This window comes from Alexandromys fortis, unplaced genomic scaffold, assembly GCF_014885135.2.
Source record: "Alexandromys fortis isolate MF-2015 unplaced genomic scaffold, M_Fortis_MF-2015_v1.1 scaffold_28, whole genome shotgun sequence".
NCBI lineage: Eukaryota > Metazoa > Chordata > Mammalia > Rodentia > Cricetidae > Alexandromys > Alexandromys fortis.
This window is the reverse complement of record NW_026067901.1, coordinates 12,692,100-12,715,011: the sequence shown is the minus strand read 5'-3', so window position 1 is coordinate 12,715,011 and position 22,912 is coordinate 12,692,100. Positions and strand designations below refer to the sequence as shown.

The 22,912-nt window shown below is 38.0% G+C and overlaps 1 protein-coding gene across 1 annotated transcript in view; it reads left to right on the top strand.

Annotated features, from left to right (window-relative positions):
• The window catches only part of Atxn10 (ataxin 10), a 138,977-nt gene that overhangs the window by 23,543 nt on the left and 92,522 nt on the right, over positions 1-22,912 (top strand). The window contains exons 3-6 of the mRNA XM_050129442.1: positions 297-379; positions 10,040-10,136; positions 12,446-12,604; positions 20,321-20,401. Of these exons, the coding sequence (XP_049985399.1) occupies positions 297-379; positions 10,040-10,136; positions 12,446-12,604; positions 20,321-20,401 (420 nt within the window). The remainder of the gene's footprint in view (positions 1-296; positions 380-10,039; positions 10,137-12,445; positions 12,605-20,320; positions 20,402-22,912) is intronic.

Here is a 22,912-nt window from a genome sequence, read left to right as displayed (position 1 = left end):
TTCTCTTAGTTCCAACTTTCTTGTGTTCTTTTTGTAATGAGCCTAGTGATATATTGGATCTCCATTTAACTCAGGACAATCCTTCCATCTCAAGATTACTGATTTGGTCTTGTCTGAAAAGTTCTCTTTACCAGATACGGTAATAATTAGATACGCACATCTCTGGAAGCTGTTATTCTGCCTGCTCTAGGAACTGTTGATCAATAGTCTCAGCATATACATTAAATTAGCATTTGAAATTCAGTATTAGAGAAAAGCATGTATTTAATTTAATTTTGTCTTAAAATTTAATACAGGAACCTGGATACAATTGGTGTTGCTGTTGATTTGGTTCTTCTGTTTCGTGAACTTCGAGTGGAACAAGACTCTTTGCTAACAGGTAATGTGCAGTATACTTAGTGGATTATTATCTTGAAAAATGTTTAAAGCTAATGCTCTGAGTGTTTAGTCATTCACTGAAGCATGTTCTGTATTTCATGGAATGTTAAAGAATTACTGTGGAGGAAAGTTACTATGACTTCCTTTCTGTCCTGTTGTAGGCTGACTTGTCTCTTCCCAACTTCTTACGCTGAAGCTTCTCTTAGTCTGCTTGTGCTGCTGCAGCAAAATACTTTAGCTTAGTTAATTAATAAAGACAGGTATTTATCAACCTAGAAGGCTGGGAGGCTCAGGATCAGGGTTTCAGCATATTTATTATGTGGTAGGGGCTTGCTCTCTGACTCAATGAAGGTGCCTTCTTGCTGTGTCCTTACATAGTAGAGCGGCAGAAGGAACTCTTGTAAGGGGCACTAACTGTGAGATCTAGTTACCCCTCACAGTCCCCATTGCTTACTACCAACACTTTGGAGATTTGACAATCAGCATATGAATTTTAGAAGGACACAAACATTCAGACCATAGCAAAATCCTAACCTCCAGTGGCCAGAATATGACTTTATTTGAAGACAAGATTTTACAGGAGGTTATTAAGGTACAGTGAAGAAATTTGGTGTCTTCTTGAGAAAAGGATAGTAGAACACATAGGTGAACACTATATGAAGACACAGGAAGAAGATAGCAGACTATTGTCAAGAAGAGAGGTGTCAGGAGAAATTAGCACTGGTGGCATCTTAATCATGGACTTGTAGTCTCCAGAATGGTAGAAGGTAATTGTTTGAAGCTGTCTAGTTTGTGGTTCTTTGCAGTAGTAACCTGGGGTGTCTGATGCCTTGCCTTATATTACTTAGAAATGTGACAGACACTGCTTTTGGTTTGAATATGAATGCCCTTCACAGACTCCTGTGTTTGAACATTTGGTCCTTAGCTAGTGGCACTGTGTTGTGAGGTTGGACATGGAGTCTAACTGGCTGATATAGCCCCATATGGGGCAGGGCTTACAGCTTACAGTCTATCTCTAGTTCTCCCTGAGATCTCTTCATCCTGATTGATCAGGCCATGTATCCTGTTACGATTTCCACTACTCTAGCCACGCTGCTCCAATTATCACTGTTATTTCTCCTCCACAATGGACTGTGTCATCTTAAACCCTGAGCCAAAATAAATCCTTCCTCCCATAAGTTACTTTTTTCAGGTATTTTATTGCAGTGAAGATAAAAGTAACTAATATGGGTGTGATTCCAGCAGTGACCAGAGCAGACACCTCTGCCCCCAGGAACTCACATTCCAGTGAGGAGATCTGGATATGTTAAGTCTGTTAAGTCAGATTGCAGTCTAGTATCACTCACCTCTATGATTCCTTTTGTTGCTTACGAGAAGAGAGTCCCACCTCTAGTTCTTATTTATCCACTGGGAATAGTGTGTCAGGTAGCATTCATGTAAACATGCCTTATGTAAAACGGGAGCTAAGAGACTAGTCAGTCCATTATCTAGTGCGACAGAAAGGGAAGGTAGCTCTTCTTAACAGCTCTTGATGTGGGATTAAGAACAGTGCTCAGCTTCTTAGCTTGAAAGGCTGGAAGGCTCTTAGACTATTTTGAAGACATGGAATTTTCTGTATTAGTAGGGTTATTGCTTCTCCTTTGTACGAAGATTATTATCTTACCACATCATTAAGTTTAAAATAGAGTTTTTATATATGATCTTCTTCTCTAAGGAAATGAGATATTATGAGTAAATGTAAATTATTTGATGTAATCTTAATGTAAGTATCCATGCTTATTAGATATACTAGGTTATGGGTTAAAGTAATTGTTGTAATAGACAACACCCTTACCATATGTAATATAAATACTTCCCTTTAGGTGGAAGTTTAACCATTTAAAATAGATTTGATTTACAATTATTTCTTAACTCCTGTTTTTATATCATACAAGGCATTTATTTCATTTCAGATTCATTTTACTACAATTTTGGGGTCTTAATATTTGATTTAGTATGCGTCTTTTAAATCTTAAGTCAGTTACCTGGTGTGACAGAAAGTGATGGTTCCTTAAAGTTAGCTACATTGTCTAAGAGTTTATAGATGACATCTCGGCTGTAAACTTTTCTGAATGGCAGTATGTTAAGAGGTTGATAGGACATAGAATTTATTTGTTAATTATTTTAAAGATGTTTAATATTAAAGTTTTTTTTTTTGTAGCTCTGCTTTATGATGAGGCCTTGGTACTCAGAGTTGGAGGATTTAAAAACAATGATAAAGTAACAGGCTTCATTGTGTTGCGTGGAGAAATCAGTGTGAGGTCTGTAATCAACCACTGTTCAGATGCAGACCATTTTGTAATTGCTGGAAAACAGTGATAGCTGTCTATGGAAAACATATCAGCTGTCTGTCGGCTGATTTCTTCTAGTGGTGTATTTGTGCGGCAAGTGCTATGACTCGGAGCTATTAGAGGGGAGCTGGCCCCTCCCCTTAAACCTTGGGTACTAGCCCCACCCACCCTCATAGAAGATTTCTCCTGAAATTATGCCATCTGTTCTCAGCATCACATGTGCTCCTCTGCCCTCCCGCATCCTTATCGTCATGTTGTACGTTCTCTTGCTTTCCACCATCAAGCTTCTGTCCTTGATTCTGCATTCCCCTCTTTCTTTTTTGTGCCATCCCAGATCTCCTGTGCAAGACTTATTTTATTTTTGTGCAAAATATGATTAATGATTGTTTCATCCTTTCTTCATTGAGTTGGATAACCTACGAAAAATAGAAAGGGGAAGATTCTAAAAATGCTTTTATAGCATAGCTATGTGGTGAAGGAATACATTGATTGATGTTAGAGAACAGATCCCTGTGGGTTTATTTATTTATTTATTTTTTAATTTTGGTGGTGCTGAGAATTGAACTTTGGGCTCCAGTATGGTAGGAAAGCCTCTACCACTGAGCTATATTGCTAGCCTTAGTCTTGTCTTTTAAAGGACACATTAAGAGTTGTTTATAATTTAGATAGCTTCAGTACTATCAGTTTAACTAATTGATTTTTCCCCCCAGTAGTACTGGGGTAAACTTAGTGCCTTGGGCATGCTAGGCAATCATTTTATCATTTAGTTTTGTCTCCCAAGTCATTGACTTAACATAAAACTATCTGTTTTAAAGTTAACGGTTGAGTGGCATTTAGAACAGTCTAATATTGTGCAACCAATACCTGTACAAAATTAAAAATGTTTTCTTATGCTCAAAGGTATAAGGAAAGCAATTTCTCTCTCTTTCCTTCTCCCTGCCTCTGGTGTCCACAATTTTATGTTCTGTCTCTGTAAATTAATTTATTCTGGATATTTCATATAAATGGAATTGTAGAGCTACATGGCCCTTGGTCTGATTTCTCTTATTTTTGAGGTTCAGTCACATTCTAGCATGCATCTGAATTTTGTTCTTTTGGATTGAATAATACTGTATTGTTTTCCATTCATCAGTTGATAAACACAGGCTGTTCTCACCTTTTGGCAATCATGAATAACACTTTGAATGTGTACATGTATTTGTTTGAGTGCCTGTGTTCAGTTCTTTGGAGTATGTGCCTAGGATTAGAATTGTTGGGCCTGAGTATTACCATGTTAAGGATTCATTCTGTCTCTGTTTTTGTCTGCCTTTCTACTTTCTTCTTCCTGTCTCTGTCTGTCTGCCTGTCTCTGTCCATATTATGTGTGTGTGTCTACAGAGGTCACAGGAGGACTTTGGATCCCCTGGAGCTAGAATTACAGGTGATTCTAAGTTGTCTGACATGGATGCTGGGAACTGAATCTTGTCAATCCTCTGCTAGAGCAGCATGTATTCTTAACTCCTGAGCCCTCTTTTCAGCTCCTGTTTTGGGGAGCCACTAAACTGTTTGTCAATACAGTGGAGCCATTTACATTTAATCACCAGTGTGTGTTCTAATTTCTTCATATCCTTGCTGACACTTTCAATTTTTTGGTTTAAGTCATCCTTGTGGGTAGAAAGTAATGTGTGGTTTTTATTTGCATTTACCAAAGACTAATGATGATGAATATTTTTTCATGTATGTATTGGGCGTTTATAAAGTTTTGGAGAAATGTCTGAATCCTTTGCACAGTTTCTTTTTCTTGATTGTGGTTGTGTTTTATTGCTGAATTGTAGAAGTTACTTGTATAATATATTGTAGACATGAGGGATTATGCTAAGTCTGCAGATTAGTTTGGGAAGAGTTGCCATGTTGACAACATTGGGTCTTCTAGTCCATGAAATGAAAACAGTTGTGTTTTTTTTGTTTGTTTGTTTGTTTGTTTTTTTTTACTTCAGTTTCTTTTTTAAGTAGCTGACCAGTATTCTGTGGCAGAATTGGAAGAGAGACAAGGAGGAAGAGGAAAGTTTGTGATATTTCTCACCACCTCTAGGAAAGGAAAGCCCCTGGTTTTTATTTGGAATTCAACAGTGACATTTGCATTTAATAAGAAGCTCAGAAGTTATTTTCATAGTGCTGCAGTTCAAACCCAATGAAATAGCATTATAAAAAAAGTGTTCTGATTTCACTATCTGTTAATTCTTTCTCTGAGAACCTTATTTTAGGGAGATTGTTGTCAGGGTAACTGTGCCAGTTTTTTGTTACTGCTTCTGAGGTAAGAACTGTAATTATATTGTCAAAATAATATTTAGAGTATTATTTTCAGGCAATAATTGCAGTGGTCTGACAAATATATTATGGTCATCAAATTTTATGTAAACACAAGTATGAGTTATTTTAATTGAGCTATTGATGTTGTTTTTGGCATATATTCTTTCCTAATCTGTAAAAATAATGCTGGCATTTTTTAGGGGCTTTGCACTATTCTTAGTGTTTACATAAAGATCAGTTGATAAGCTGTTTGGTAAAGTAAACTGTTATTTTACTTGCCTGCAGTCTTCTTGCTTGAGCCTAGGCATCTGTAAGTCTTTTCTTTCCCAGAATGGTGTTTTGAATTTTCAGAGTTTTTTTGCTGCCTGCCTTTCTTTCTCTCTCTCTCTCTCTCTCTCTCTCTCTCTCTCTCTCTCTCTCTCTCTCTCTTTCTTTCTTTCTTTCTTTCGAGGAGCTCCTGTTCTGCTTGACTGTCAGGTCAGAGTATCCCTTTCCCTCTTTTTGCATGTTAAATTTGAGTATTACAATCTGAAATATTTAGTAAAACTATTAGTATCTTTTAAAATTATTGCTTATCTGGAAAAAAGGTTGATACTTTTATATTATAAGCATACAATAAGCATTTATAATAGAATTTTTTTTAAAAAATATTTATTCTGTCTGTGTGTATGTCTGCAGGCCAGAATAGGACACCAGACCTCATTACAGATGGTTGTGAGCCACCATGTGGTTGCCGGGAATTGAACTCAGGACCTTTGGAAGAGCAGCCAGTGCTCTTAACCACTGTGCCATCTCTCCAGCCCCCTATAATAGAACTTTTAAAAACTCAGAAAAGTAGATAGAAGAAAATATAATTCTATGAGCAGGCTGTGAGAAGCCCTTGAGTTTTAGTTTTGGAGTTCTTGGTGCATTATTTTCTTTGAGTACTTTTAAGAATTGAGTGTTTGAACCTTGGCCACAGTTTTGTAGGAAGCTGCCAGGCTCCTGGGTTCTTCCAGCCCAGCCTCTTGCCTGTGCTCCTTTAGTTCCTGGGGCGTACCTATAGCTCGACCCATGTGCTGCCTCAGTGTTGCTTCTCTTTTAATCCTATATTAAATTTTCTTGTTTAAAATCACTGACTTACTCTCTGCTTACCATGACTGGTTTAGAGGTTACTGTTCTCTGAGCCTCCTACTTGATGCCACTTTTCCCTCTGGTCTCTCTTCCCTCCCTTTGTCCCCTCCACCCACTCTGCTAGTAAGGGTGCTAGAGGAGACAGCAACCACTGTGTAATTTGAATAGGATTTTTTTGTGTATTTGCATATGAGCTGGGCTTTTGCTGTTCAACCCACATTGATGTTGAACTCATTATTCTCCTGTTTCCACTTCTTATATGCTGGGATTTTAGGCCTATACACCATACCCAGTTGTGTAGTAAGTAAGATTTAATGTAAAGAGTTGCTGTCATAAATTAATGGCATTGACTGGTAAGAAATAGTGAGAATCAGGAGTTCAGAATTGTGGATAATCCCAGGGCTCAGGCGGGGCCTCCCTGACCTCGTCTCCAGTCTGAGACCCTTGGGGTGGTTGTATTCCTGGCTCCTTGGCTCATTGCAGAGCAGGTACTGAGAGGTAGTGCTGTTGAGCATGGTGGAAGTCCACCCTTGGGAAGTGTTAGTAGACATATTAGTATCTCTTAAAATTGTGACTTACCTGAACAAAGGTAGGTATTTTATATTATAAACACTCAATAAGCATTTATTATAGACTAATTTTTAAAAACTCGGGAAAGTAGACCGGAAATAATGTAATTCTGTGAACAGGCTGTGAGAAACGTTTGAGTTTTAAATTTTTTCTTTTTTAAGTATTTTTATCTGTTGGTATAAACAGGAATTTGGTGTTCAGTTTCTTTGTTATGTTAACTAATTCAGATTTTGGGTTCTGGCTATTAGCACTGCTGATGCCATGCTTTGTGGGAACTGGGCCTGGAGAAACTGCTCCCTAGAACAGAGCATAGGAGGAGGTCCCTAGGAGGAGGAAATCGTGGTGACAGTGCTGTTAGCAGAAATGTCCGAGGGTCTGACACCTTTATTTTCATAGAACATAAAGTTTTATTTGGAGCTGGGAGGCAAAATCAAGAACTGGGGGTATCTACTTAAGTCTGTTTTGACTGTGTCCTATTGTTAATGCTCATGGACTCTGGAACCTTTGGCTCCTATACCCTCACCACATGCTGTGTCTAATTGTGTAAATTGTGCCAGTCTAGTGGGTGTGGAGTAAGCGTCCTGGTTTGCTCATGGTATTGAGTTCTTTTTCATCCCTGTGTACCCGTTTTAGACCATACCACTTTTTTTTTTCACAAAACATTTTTTTGGTCTGTTTTTCTTTTGGCTGATATCTCTCTTTTTATAATGGTGAATAACCAAGTTCCGTGGCATATGCCTTTAATCCCAGCACTCAGGAGGGCAGAGGCAGGTAGATCTCTTTGAGTTCAAGTTCAATTTGGTCTACATAGTAAGTTCTAGGTCAGCCAGAGCTACATAGTGAGACCCTGTCTTGAGAAAAAAAATGGTATATAAGAGCTCTTTGAATATACTGTGAGTCTAAAAGTAGTTGTGTATTTCATATATTTTCCTATTCTGTGGCAATATTTCTGTTTTCCATGGAATCTTCTGAGAAAAAGTTACTTAGTTTTGACATTTATTACTATCTTTTCCAATGGATTCAAAGACTCTCCAATTTTTAAAACTTCTTGATTTTGACACTTCATAATCAGGTGAGGGGTTGGGATGGAACTTTCTGTCTTGTGTGAGGAAGTATGGCATTGTCAGGTTTTCTGTGCTGACATCCAGGCACCCTACTTCTAATTCTTGTATAGACCATTGGTTATCTACAGTTTGCTGCTGATACCCGTGCCATCACTCATTGGGTCTCTGTTCCTATCTCAGTTCCACCCTGTGGTGGTACCTTCATTAGCTGAACTAGCTGGAGACTGAACGCAGATCTTCTTTTTACTCTTCACCAATGACATAGGTATTAAAAGCCCTTAATGTCTTCATATAAGTTTTAAAATGGTTTTATTAAACTTCCTACAAATATGTACGACCTCCAGGATGTGGAATGACACATACGTGTGTGTGTGTGTGTGTGTGTGTGTGTGTGTGTGTACTTGACTACTTGGATCTAGACTGACAGTTACATTTAATCTCTAGATAGAAACTCAACCACATAACTCTGGACCTATGATAGTTCTTCCCTTCCTTAGTTCTGCTTTAATGCCTCTGTCTTATTTTGTAGTTTCCTCGTTGGTAGTGTGCTCACCACTGCCACTTGTATCTTGGCACTTAACATCATTTTCTTTTTTTTTTTTTTTCAATAAAAATTGCTTTATTTAGAATTGCTATTCATGCTGACAAGTAAGTGAGCTTGGGAAATAATTATACTTTCTATTAGTGAATGAGAGCTCATGAAGAATTTTACAAATTTAGACTTGAAAAACAGCTCTTATTTCCCTCATTATACATTCAGTTAAAACTTGACTTGCCTTATTGTGTATAGTTTATTTCTAAGTTTCAGAAGTATGCTGCATTTGTATGGTTAATCAAAGGTCTTTAACTGCTTTTCATATATTTACAGTGTTCAGTTGAAAATATAGTTCCACCAATTTTGGAAATTTATCACTATGCATATTACTGACACAAGATGGTAGATCTTTGCACATTAACATCATTTTCTTTTTAGATTTGTTTATGTATATGATGATTTTGCCTGCATGTATGCTGTGTACCCTGTGGAAGTTAGAAGAGGAGGTCCAAGCCCCTGAAACTAGGTCCACAGTTGGCTGTGAGCTGCCACGTGGATGCTAAGAACCCTGGGTCCTCTGCAAGAGCAGCCAATGCTCATAACTACTCATCTCTCCAGCCCTATATCTTGGTACTTTTATAATGGCGTTCTTGTCCTGTTCCCATGCCATCCTCTCTTACTGGAGTTTGAGACTGGAGCCTAAGGTCTTATATATCACTGTTTGTGTCCCTTAGCCCAGTGTCATTATGCTTGGTTGTTTTCTGCCTGCTTGTAGAAATATATATATATATATATATATATCGTATATATGATTGACTTTGGTGAAGCAGCTTTTGTAAGCTCTTTTTAAAATTTGTAAACTTTATTATAAAAAAGCCTTACAAATAAATACACTTTCTCAAGAGTGTAGACAATTTACACATTTAAAATAATCTACATACATTAGCATTTCATTGCTGCTGTGGAATGTAATAGTTTAATTTGTTCCTTTTTAGCCTTTGGGTCTTTTGTCTTGCTGGCAGTGGTATTTTTGTTCTCTGGTAATTATAAATGGTGATTGCAAATGCCTTGGACTTCTTTTGAAAAGGAGTATTTGTCACCATGCTTGGCCATTAATTCTGATGTGCTCTGTCAACTTTTTGTTTCTACCTAGTTTAGGTTAAAGGAAGACCCTGAATGGAGATACTTAGTAGTTTGTATTTCTACTTTAGCTGTATATGTATGTATATACTGCAAACTCTTGCAGTGTTTCTATAACCTTATGTTCTAGGTATGTTTTAAAATTCATTCTTAAATATAGCTGTGTTTTGTTCTGAGAGTTTTATTGGACTGGTCTTGGCATGTCTTTTGTTAGCATGATCCTCCTGTTTCAGCATCTGGAGTGCCTTGAATACATGTGCAGACATACCTAATTTGTAGTGAGCTTTTAATTGGAGCATTATTCAAATGATATTTCATATAATTATATTTGAGTTTGTAATCTTTAGGAAGTTAATTTTACAGCATTGTTTTGACGAGGTATATTAATGTCATGCTCAGAATTTCATTGTGCAGTGGGAATTTCAGATAACCAATCAATTTTTCTCCTCTCTCTAATTCCCTCCTCTCTCTCTTTCTTCTCTACCTCCCTCCCTCCATCCCTCCTTCCTTTCTCTTTTTTACTCTCCTATGTAACAACATGGGAAATATTTGTTACTAAGATGTATTTATTCCTTGTGTTGAGTCTGTTATCTTCAGTTTTTACTTTTCTATATTTCTAGCTTTTCGTTGTGGCCTGCAGTTTTTAGGCAACATTGCCTCCCGGAATGAAGATTCCCAGGCCATTGTTTGGGTCCATGCTTTCCCAGAGCTCTTTATGTGAGTATGATGTCAAGATTTTTGATTTTTGTTGTTGTTTTTGACTGACTCCTGAAAAGATTATGGATATAATTTCATTTTTATGTATGAAGTTCACAAGCAAGAAAAACAAGGCCATAGTGTAGTAATAGAATTCAGGATAGTACATATTCTTTATTCTTTGTGGCTGTCAGCAGGTAGGTGTTAGCTAAGAGAGGGTATAAAGGAGACTCCTGGACCCTGCCAGTGTTCTGTACCTTGGTTTGTGTGGTGGTTCCATAATACACATATCTGATACTCACTGAGCTCTGTGCCAAGATGGGTGGCCCTGGGAACATGCCGATTTATCTTAGGAAATAAAGATCATGAGGAAAGTAGTAACTTCATTAAGGACCCTGAAATTGATACAGAAAAAAAAAACCCTTATAAACAAAAGACATTAAAATATGGGCAGTGAGTTAATCCTTTATTTTTTACTGTTGTGCACACACACGGCCCAATACTATTTTTGGTAGCAATGGAGAATTACAACGTTCGGATAACATGTGCTCATCAGTGAGAGATGACTTTGACTGTGAGAAGTGGGGGTAGCCATTCTGTTGTTCGATCTGAGTAATATGGTAATCTGTCACTAGGAGAAGAAGAGAATTCAGTTCCCTTTGTCAGGGTTAAGAGATGGGTACTGAGCTTATTTATTACTATAAATGTGGTTGACCAGTCTGATGGCTGCTGTAAGAACTATAACCAGTCTGGTTATTTATATTGGATCTTGAATTGGTTCATGTTATGTATTACTTTAAAACGCTAGCTCTATTAATTCGTAATTAGTTGACCATCACAGTAAAATGTAAATTGGTGACAGAAGTGGATAGGCAGTAGAGGGACACCGTGTAGTGGTTATAGAGGCCAAGTTTCTAGTGTGAGCAGTGTGGGTAGCAGGACAGCAGCTATTACAGAAGTGCTTTAAGCTGGGTGTGATTATTTCTGTTGTTCTAAGTCCTATAGACAGGTGAAGTTTCTGTTGATTGTCAATAGTCAAGGGTGCAGCTGCACTGTGACGCCAAGTGCTGCTGTGTAAGGTCTGAGCTTCCCACTCTGGTTGTGCTTGTTTTCTGGGCTTGTACATAAGTTATGGTTATCAGATGAACTCTTATTTAGTTATAGCTCAGAGTGCATTTCTCAAATGCCTGAAGTGTGTGTTCATAGATATATATCGATTAATAAATATTTATAGGTATCTATTATCTTTACCACTAATAATAATTAACTGTAGATGTAAAGAATGAAACTCAAGCTACATAAATTCATATGAATTATTTTACAGTTTTTTTTTTAACATTTTCTATTAATTGTGTGCATATACATGTGTTTGTGCTATGGCAATTATGTGGAAGCCTGAGACAACTTTGAGGAGTTGGTTGTCGGTTCTTTCCTTTTCACTTTTGCATGGGTTCTAGAGCTTGAAGTCAGGTTATCCTGTTTGGTAGCAAGCTCCCTTATTGGCTATGCAATCTCATTGGTCTACATATCTTTTTTTTTTTTTTTTTTTTTTTTTTTTTAAAGACAAGGTGTCACTTTGTATCTCTGGCTACCTGGCCTAAAACCTGCTATGTTAACAGGGCTAGGTCTTGTAATTCTCAGGAGATCCACTTGCCTCCACCTCTTGAATACTGCCATTAATAGCATGCCGATCCATGCCTGAGCTGTGAAGTTTAAGTGGGGACAAAAATCAAATTTTAGGATGAGCCATGATATAACTGACAATAAGTGATTTCACTAAGTTCTTGTAGCTAATAGGACTAAGGAATAATCATTCTAATTTTTTTTCTATATTTAAATGTTACTTTCTTTTCAGTTCTGAGTCCTAAGACACATGCAATTTTTTATTGTCTTTTTTGAGATTTATTTTATTTGTAATTATATATGTGCATACATGTTTGTGTGTTGGTAGAGTGTATAAATAAAGTTGCCCTCAGTCAAAAGAGTGTTGGGTCTCTTGGAGCCAGAGTTGAATCCCTTGGAGCCAGAGTTACAAGCAGTTGTGAGCCTCCAGGGGTAGGTGCTAGGAGCCAGACTTGTATCTTTTGCAAGAACAATTGGTGCTTTTAGTCACTGAATCATCTCTCCAGTCCTACTTTATTGTATCTTACTGTTGTATTTACTGTTTTTATAGTCAAAGATATGCTTTGTTTCACAGCACTATACATATTTATTATATCCTAAAAATCCCAATATATATTAAATTTGCTAAGGATTACTATTGTTTATATTATACTCTTATTTTACTGGTTTGATAATTGGACTAAGAGTCTCATTTCTTTGTTTGTCAGGTCTTGCTTAAATCATCCAGACAAAAAGATTGTTGCCTACTGTTCAATGATTTTGTTCACATCTCTTAATCCTGAAAGAATGAAAGACCTGGAAGAAAACCTCAATATTGCAATTAACGTCATAGAAGCTCACCAAAAGCATCCAGAGTCAGAATGGCCGTAAGTATCTTGCTGGAAATTTGTTTGAGGCCACCCTAACAGATCTTTTCCTTATAGAGGTTTTGGTAGTATATTGTGACAGGGCCTGCTTGTTTTCTAGGCTGGCCTTGAAGATTTGATCCCCTGCTTCAGCCTCTCAGGAGCTGAGATTGTGACTTTCACATCTGGCTTATTCCAGCTATTAATTTATTCATTTACTTACTTTTTTGTGGTGTAGATTAGTTGAGTTCATGTAGATGAGCTCTCCCACTGAGCTACAGTCTCAACCCCTTTGTAGTTTTAAGTAAAAACTTGAGGTATGATAGTTCTTTTGAGGTTGTGAAAAAGGTAAAGCCTGGGCTTACCCTTGAGTAGGAGATTCTATTCTTTTCTTTCTTTCTTTCTTTCTTTCTTTCTTTCTTTCTTTCTTTCTTTCTTTCTTTCTTTCTAGATGTATTTATTAGCTGGGCGGTGGTGGCATACGCCTTTGGTGTAGGAGGTTCTTCTGTATTTGTGTTGCTTTCATTGGTTGAATAAAGAAACTGCCTTGGCCTTTTGATAGGACGGAGCTTAAATAGGTGGGGAAGACAGAACAGAATGCTGGGAAGAAGGACAGACAGGCAGACGCCATGGTTCTCCTGCACAAGACGGACGCTGGTTAGAATCTTTCCCAGTAAGCTATGACCTTTGGTGAACACAGATAAATAGAAATGGGTTAGATCAAGATGTGAGAGTTGGCTAAGAAGAGGCTAGATATAATGGGCCAGGCAGTAATTTAATTAATAAAATTTCTGTGTGGTTATTTCGGGGGTTAAGCTAGCTGAACTGAGCAGGATGGAACAAAGGGCCCCGCGCTCCTCACAACATGCCTTTAATCCCAGCACTCGGAGGCAAAGGCAGGTGGATCTCTGTGAGTTTGAGGCCAGCCTGGTCTACAGAGCAAGTTCTAGGACTGGTTCCATAGCTACTGCGAAACCCTGTTTCAAAACATACACACACACACACACACACACACACACACACACACACACACACACACACACACAGTGTTCTATCTGTATGTTTCCATGCATGCCAGAAGAGGGCATCATATGTCAGTATAGATGGTTGTACGCAACCATTTGGTTGCGGGGAATTGAATTCAGGACCTCTTGAAGAGCAGTTAATGCTCCTAACCTCTGAGCCATTTCTCCAGCCCCAAACAGGAGTTTCTAAAGGTGGTAAGGAGAGGGAAGGCCAGTTTTGGTGTCTGAATGAACATGGTACAAATGCCTCAGCTTGTTTAAAGACCACTGTGACCTTTAGCAGATGGTTTATTAAAGATCACGAGTTGGCATGTGTCTTGTGGGCATTATGTAAATGAGACGCTTGTTGCTTTTCCCATTATTTCTGTAAACAAAATGTTTGATTTCTCTTTGGTTGCTTTTAAGACTTTTTTTTTTTTGAGTTGATGTTATTTAGCATAGATTTCTAGGAGCTTATTCTTTTTGGGATCACTTCAACTTCTTCCATTTTCTTTTCTTTTTTCTTTTTGGTTTTTCAAGGCAGGGTTTCTCTGCATAGGCCTGGCTCTTCTGAAATTAACTCTGTAGTCTAAGCTGGCCTCAAACTCACAGAGATCCACATGCCTCTGTCTCCCAAGTGCTGAGATTAAAGGCATGTGCTACCAGCGCCTGTAGGTGTACTGGTTTGTTTTTGTAGGTTTGACACAAACATAGACATACTTGGAAAGAAGGACTCTCAACTGAAGAGTTGCCTCTGTGGGCCTATCTGCAGCATGTTTTGTTGATGGCTAATTGATGAAGTAAAGGGCTCAGTCTGTCGTTGGAGCTATCCTTGGGCAGGTGGGCCTAAACTGTATAAGAAAGATAATTGACCAAGCCAGCCATCAGTGTTCCTCCATGGTCTCTGCTCCAGTTCCTGCCTTCAGCTATTGCCCTGGCTTGCTTTGTTGGTGGGATATAACCTGTAAACTGCATAAACCGTTTCCTTCTCCACACTGTTTTGGTTAGTATTCTATCACAGATCAGAAACAAACAAGGATAGTAGATAAGTTTGCAGAAGTATCTGCTGCAGTACTTTTTCAATCCTATGTCCTTTGTCCTTTCTTTTGGGATTCAGTATCAGAAATACACAGGTCAAGGTGTTGGGTGATTTTCCAGTCTAGATAGAACAGCCACTTGTAGCTTCAGACAGTGTGTTACTTAGAGGCATGAACTGCTTTTATATTGTGAGAGAGCTGTGCAGAAAGGACCCTACAATATCCTTTAGAATCTCTTACAGTATCCTGTCTTAGGAAAGAGCTCCTTATCTTCTCTTATTCTAGATTCAATACAAGGTATCAGCAAGACTCAGATTAGCTACATTCAAGCTTTGGCCTGTGTGGCCTATGCAGGAGGACACAGGCAATTCAGGGCTATGCAGTGTTCCTATATTCTGTGTATGATCAGTAGTCAGCCTTGCTTGGTGTCTTCAGGATGTGTCACCTTGTTTGGGTTCCCCACTGGGATGTAGGGGAACTTAGACGAGGCCGACTGGCCATCAAGCCCCTAGGAGTGTGCCTTGTTTCTGTCTTCCCAGTGTTGGGATTACAAGTGCACATCCCACACACTTTACCTTTCTTTCTTTCTTTCTTTCTTTCTTTCTTTCTTTCTTTCTTTCTCTCTCTCTCTCTCTCTCTCTCTCTCTCTCTCTCTCTCTCTCTCTCTCTCNCCTCCCTCCCTCCCTCCCTCCCTCCCTCCCTCCCTCCCTCCCTCCCCCCTCTTTCTTTCTTTCTTTCTTTCTTTCTTTCTTTCTTTCTTTCTTTCTTTCTTTCTTTCTTTCTTTCTTTCTTTCTTCATACCTTTCCATGGATGCTGGGGCTTGAACCCAGTTGAACTGGAGCTGCAAATACTTTACTAAATGAATCCAGCCAGTTTTCCTATACTCTGAGGATATAAATGCTGATATTTTATTGCTCACAAACCTCTGGTCAGGTTTTTTTGTTTGTTTAATTGTTTAATCAGTTTAATTTCTCTTTTAATCCCAGTAGTACATGCTCTTGATAAACATAAATTTTGACATCTGAAAATGTGAGACCTTCTAAATCTTTATCAAGATTTGTGTGTGTGGTGGGGAGAAGAGGCTACTTTAGTTCTCTTGCATTTCCATGTTAATTAATATTAGGACCATCATTTTAGTTTTAAAAACAGGTAGGATTTTTTTTTTTAATGAATCTGTAGTTCTTTTTTACAGAAATGTATTATTGGGTTGGGGGTGATGGGATGGGCAGCTGGCATAGTGTATTTGTGGAGCTCAGAGGACAATGCTGTGGATTGAGTTTCTCTTTCTGCCTTTATGTAGGTTCCAGAAATTGAACTCAGATTGTCAGGCTTGCTTAGGAAGAGCCTTTGCGTGCTGAGCCACCTCACTCACCCTTCTGTTTGACTTCTAGTTCTTGTTCTCTTTCTGTTGTAACCTTTGTTGTAGTTGTCCTGCTCCTTGGTGTGGATTTTGTCTTTTTATTACTTTTTAGGATAGAAAGGCAGTTAGATTATTGACATGGGGTCTAAGTATTTACAACCATCAATTTCCTTATAAGAGTTGTTTAGTAATCTGTGAATCCTGCTGTATTGTGCTTTCAGTTTTATTTATTTCAAGTTATATTTTAATTATCTTATAATTTTTTTCTTGTATCCATTGGTTGTTTAGGAGACTTGTTTCCATGTATTTTTCCTAAATTTTGTCTTGTTATTTATTTTTAATTTTTATTTCACTGGGAGTGAACACCTTTTGTATAATTTCATTCTTTTTAAAATTCTTGAGGTTGTTTATGTTTATGGCCCACTATATCATCATCATAGAGAATGTTCTGTGTGCATTTAAGATGAGTGTGCTCTGCTAGTTTTGTTAGAGTCTTTCAGCAATCCAGTTTCTTTTGGAGCAGGGTTTTATCTTTTATCCTTAGCTGTCCTTGAACTAACAATTCTTGTGCCTCACCCTCTCGGGTGCTGAGGCCACAGGTGTGCCACTACTCCAGTTTCTTTTCAGTTCTTTGCTGTATTTGTTTTCAGGCTTGTGAAGTGTATACATGTAGTGTCTGTGTTTATAGTTATTACTAATCATGTAGTATCTATGTTTATAGCTGTTACATCATCATGTGATGTTTATATTTGCAATTATTACATTATCTCTTAACAAATTGACCTGGTTTTCATTGTAAAACTCATCAAAAATTTTGTTGTCTGCATTTTATTTTTTATTTTTCACATTTTAGTAGTTCTTTCCTATTAATATAAGCTTCTTTGTGAATTTATTCCTAACAATGGGCAGTGTGATCAGGACCTAGGTGATCTTCTGGTAGTGAGCATTGGGTAAAGTATAAACCTTTCCAGTTTGAACCTCTTAAATATTATTGTTGAAGTTTTATCTAAATTTAAAATGATTTACTTTTTTGGATGTCATTTTTATTTGAATTACCATATACAGCTGCTATCCCATGAAAATCTTACATGTTTTACTTGGGAAACACCTCTCAGTATGCACATGTAACATTTGCAGTCATTCAGCATGAGTACTCAGAGTCATCTTACTTAGAGCCAACTTGTAGCAAAGTTCTGTTTTATTTGGTAGGTACTGATAGGTATCTGGGGCTGTATCTTAGCAGCTTGGAATAAAGAACCAAGCTCATAATGGGCAGATACAAAATATCCTTGAGAGTACCTCAGAAACTCAGTGGTTACCAAGTGGACGGGAGCACCCAGGACGTAGGCCTCAACTGGTAACTGCTTGTGGGCTGCATTTGGCTGGAACTACACAGAGGCCTCCAGAAATTACTTTACTGTTAAGTCTAAACAGGTTCCTGGGAATTGGAGAAGACCCCTTTCTGCCCTCTTTCCTTTGGTTGGATGTGCAGATGACTGATAAAGAGCATGAGGTGTTTTTTTTTAATTTTTTATTATTATTTTTTTATTTTTTATTTTTGGTTTTTCGAGACAGGGTTTCTCTGTGGCTTTGGAGCCTGTCCTGGAACTAGCTCTGTAGACCAGGCTGGTCTTGAACTCACAGAGATCCACCTGCCTCTGCCTCCCGAGTGCTGGGATTAAAGGCATGTGCCACCATCGCCCAGCAGCATGAGGTTTTATTATCGTCTCATTTTTTTTTCATTAGTCTTAGAAAAGGAAAGATGTAAGACTATAATAATAACTCTAGATCTGTTTGGATATCCTGGAGTAACACAAAAGTGTAGGTGAGAAAGTCTTTGGCATTGCATTTGGTTTGAGTAGTTGGATACTGTCTTTTTCTGTACTTAAAGTTTTTTTCATAAACTTATAAAAATTTTGCAAATAAAAACCATCACACAGTCTGGTGGTGGTGGCAATGCATATCTTTAATCCCAATAATCAAGAGGCAGAGGCAGGTGTGTGTGTTTGAGGCCAACCTGATCTACAAAGTGAGTTCCGGACAGCCAGAGAAACCCTGTCTTGAAAAACCAACCCCCGCCCCCCGGTACTCTTCTCAATGAACTTCTTCATATTTAGAATAGCTATTCTGAGTCTGTGGAGCTTCACACCAGATTTTATACATTCATCTTTGGATATGTTTTTATCCACTTACCCCTCCCCACCAAATCCCAAACATCTATGATAAATTAGAACTAGAAAAACAATTAGCTTTTTAAAAAAATATCTTCTCATAACTTGTGTCCATCACCTACATTCACTTCTTTATCCACCAATATTTATTCTTTCTTGTTGTCTTTTCTATATGTTATACTGTACCCACATGTACACTTGTTTACATATGTTTTTGTTTAGATTCTGCATCCGGGAGAAAATGCATTTTTTTCCATTTTTGAGATTGTGTGACTTAGAGTAATATAATACATTCTAAATCCATCCATTTCCTATAATTTTTTAATTACATTTTTCTTTAGAGTTGAATAGTATTTGTGTGAGTGTGTGCATGTGTTTAATATTCATTATTAATTTCTCAGTGAACAATTAGGTTGATTCCAATTCTTTGCTATACTGAATAAAGCAGCAATAAATAAACATAGATGTGCAAATATCTCTATAGCAAGGTATGGCATTTGCTGGCTAATATGCCCAGAAGTGAAACAGCTGGGTCGTCTGGCAGTTGTGGCTTTTTCTCTGCTTTTGGGGAGTATTTGGGGAAGTCAAATTTATTTTCTAGTTGCTGGTACAGTACTTGCAATATTGTGTTTTTTTGGGTAGTAGGTGTCATGGGAGGATAATCTTGCTGTGTTGTCTGGGCTGGCCTTGAACTTGGCAGTCTCTCTGCATAAGCCTCCCTTGTTCTAGAATCATAGGCACACTACCATGTTTAGTTGAATATTGTGTTTTTAACAGATGTTCTCATGAGAAAAGTTTTGATTTCCAAATAACCAAATTATGTATGAATGGGCTTTGGGATTCCAGTTTTATTTGTGAACCTAGCTTGAAGTGCTTACTCCATTTGATAAGCTGCCTAAATTAATATGAATACTATTGACATTTTAAATTGTTATTCATTATTGTTAGAAATACTTAAATCTAAGTAGTGATTGGCAATTTTAACGATCTGTAGAAAAAATAGAATACTTGTTTAGATTTTTTTCCAGAGATAGTGGTGTGGGGGCACAGGGCTTTGTGTAGGTAGTAGTTGCTGAGCTTCTACCAGTGCTGAGTTTTATGTTTAGATAGAGGGCAGTGTGGTGGTAATTGGTGTGTGTTATTTGATTATCACACTCAATGGCATTTGTTAATGAGAGAGTAAATTGTGTATTAGTGGATTTGCTACTTTATAGTCAACCTTTATTACTATAACAGTATTTATAAACATCATATTCCATAGGTCTTACTGGTACCTTCTCTTAGATAAAATTGAGAACTAATAATGGGATTCAATCTTTTTAGATGTCACAGAGGTACTTTGAAGAAATATGCTTATAATCTTTGCCTCAGGCTTCCATAGTCCTCTCTCTGTCCAGATGAGCACAGTGCTTGACAACGTGGATGTTTTCTTGGTAACTTGAGTACTCTCAAAGAGCGGAAAATCAAGCCAGGATTCATCACTGCATTGTCGGCATATCTTTAAATAACAATATGACATGTTCATTTTTCTGCCTTGTCTTACAGCTTCTGACTAAAATCGTGTGTTATGTTTTCTGTCTAGATCTGAAATTGTAGCTAAATTTCATGTTCCTGTTCGTAGTGAAAAGCTTGGATAAAAGCTGAAGTAGATTTGCTTTCTATTTGAACCAACTGAATTATTTTCATAAAATTTCACATGGAAAATTGGAGAAAATAATACTTCAAGGATAACCCCCACCTTGTTACTACCAAAAAAAAAATAATTTGTGAACCTCCTAAAACAGAAAATCACAGTAAAGTTAGGGCTTTAGAGATGGCTCAGGGGTTAAGAGTGCTTGTTGCTCTTACAGAGGACCTGGATTCAGTCCACAACACCCATGATGTGGCTTACCACACACAGTCTGTAACTCCAGTTCCAGAGGATACATCACCCTCTTCTGGCTTCTGTCTTAGGCATACATGTAGGTGTACCACATGTATGCAGCAAGTACATACATACAGGCAAAATGACCATATGTATACAAATATTTTTAAAAGACTATAGTAAAAAAGTTCAATGAAGTGAAAGGCTTTCCTTTTATGTGAGATGTGTTTATAAAGATAGGTAAGGACATGCATGCTTTACTGTATGTAGTAACCAAATTTCCCTTGCTTTTCCCTGTAGGTTCTTGATTATTTCAGACCACTTTCTGAAAAGCCCGGAGTTGGTGGAAGCTATGTATTCCAAACTCAGCGATCAGGAAAGGTAACCCCAAGCCTGGGTGGTTTTGATTCTTTAGCATTTCATATAGTGTCCTGTAGTCTGGACTGAAAGCTGTGTGGTTTCTCATTGGCAAAGGCCTCCAAGTACATGTGTCTGTGCAGTGCTGGTTTTACATTGCTTGCTTAACATCACAGCACAGCCACAACAGGCAGTGATTTTTAGGGTTATTGAATTCAGTTTGATGCCATTTACTGCATGGGCTGGGCAGTGGTGGCGCATGCCTTTAATCCCAGCACTGGGAGGCAAAGGCAGGAGGATCTCTGTGAGTTCAAGGCCAGCCTGGTCTACAAGAGCTAGTTCCAGGACAGGAACCAAAAGCTACTGAGAAACCCTGTCTCGAAAAATCCAAAAAATAAAAAATAAAACAAAATACTGCATTTTGAAGAAATATAAACAAAACTTTTAAGGACAAAATTTTATAATAATAGTTTATTCAAGTACACATTATAGTTGTATGTTTAGGATGTGCTTACTTGTTCATATAACTAGTTTGATTATTTTGAATATATATTGTTGGCTTACAATTTTCTGGTAATTAATTCACATAAAATAGTGTGCCTTTATTAGAGAGGAAGAACATTTACAAGGCCTATTCACATTGACCTAGTAGGTAGTAGAGGGTAATCCAAGTAGTATGTTTCCTGCCACTGAAGTCAGGATGGTAAAATGATACTCTGTGTATGCATGAAGCCTTCAAACACCATAGCACAGAGGACAGGGACATGCAGGTCATGTCTCTTTAAAGAAGAGAGCAAGCTGGTTTTATAGATGTGGTGCTGTGTGTCTCTGACATTGATGGCATCCAGAGAATAGTTTAGACATCATGATCAGTTATTGCCTGCTAGCTCCAGAAATGAATGATGAGTGTCTACCAGACTCCTGAGAGAAGTCTTCATACTGGCTTAGGCTGTACTGGAGGTATGTCTGGTGGTTTGTCTCTTGAGTGGCAGTATGGCCCTAGCCACATTGTTAGCTATAGTAAGTTTTGTTTTTCAAAACAGAGCAATCAGAAGTATTCTGGCCCAGGATTTGTACTTGTGTTTTTCATGCCCTCAGAATTGCACATGTGAACATGGATATAATTTATCTGTACTAACACATGTTTTCAATATATATAACCATGTAGTATTAAAATATGGCCTAAATGTAGGAAGTTGTACTACTTTCTACAAATGAAAGAATTACAAACATTTTTACCACCAATTAGGGCTAAAAGCAAATTTTTGTTACTTGAATCATTTCAGTAAGTGAATTCTGACTGCCTGTGGTAGTTTTTGTATGTGTTTGGGGAACAGTAAAATACTTTGTTTTGGTTGAAATAAAAAAGATGCTTATGAGAGAACAGTGTGAGAGAGCACTGGGCAGAAAGGACAGGATTGGACTTTGTTTTAGCAACAAAAATTTTTGTCTCAACCAATACATTTTTATTATATATTTTATAGTCCTAGGGGTCAAACCTAGAGTTTCATGTGTGATTTGGCAAATGCTCTGCCACTTAGTTACATCATATAGCCCAACCAACAAATATTTCTTACATCCTGATGAATACACCAGAGAATTAACCTGCCTGTGGGGATTATGTCTTATTGGTGAGTGTGAGATAAAGTATGAACTGCTCTGATGATGTCGCTGCAAATCCGAGAGAAGCAATTATTAGTCGGAATCCCTCTGTATTCACAGTGCTGTGGAATCTGGATTCTCAGGCTAACTTGGGAGTGAGCCCTTTATGGTGATTGACTGCAGCCATTGAAGGGCAGCTGTGTATATTGTTGTTTTTGCCCATGCTGAGATGGAGAGGTCCATGTTGAGGAGAAGCAGCTGTGAGGGTCTTGGGTTCTGGGTGAAGTGGAAGCTTGGTACCCTTTGCCTCTTTCTGGGGAAGATAGAGTATATTCTATAGAAGTTTTCTTTGGCAGGTCAGTAGGACTAAAATAAGAGTTTTTCTCAGCAGGTTTATCTCCTGTGCATGGAGAATCCTTAGGAGAATGAAGGAGACAATGTGTTATTCAGAATGTTCCCAGATTCTGTGAGTCAGATAAGGAGCCACACGTGAGAGCACCAGAGGGACATAGAAGAATCCTTTGAGGTGTCGGACTGTGTCTCCAGCCCCTCTGCGTTAGAATATTAGATTGCCCACATTTTAAAATATGTTTGTGGATCAGTTAATAAAACAAGCACTGTGCTAAGTATCTGCTGGTGGCTCCTGGGGCATGATGGTGAACTGTGAGCACACTCCCTGCCTAGTGGAGTGGTATAGCCAATAACTGTGCTTATGTGAAAGTCCTCACTTCATCTGTGCTTTCTTGTCATTGTTATGGGTTTCACTCCTTTACCTAGGGGCTGACAGTCCATTGGGAGCAGATTATTTTGTGAAGGAATTTTTAATACACATGTAATCAGTTTGTTTGGTATGATTCAGTATAATGAGAGCCAATATTATGCACTTTCTGGTCCCTGTTCTTGCTGAGCCCGTGTAATTGTTAGTAGAAAAGG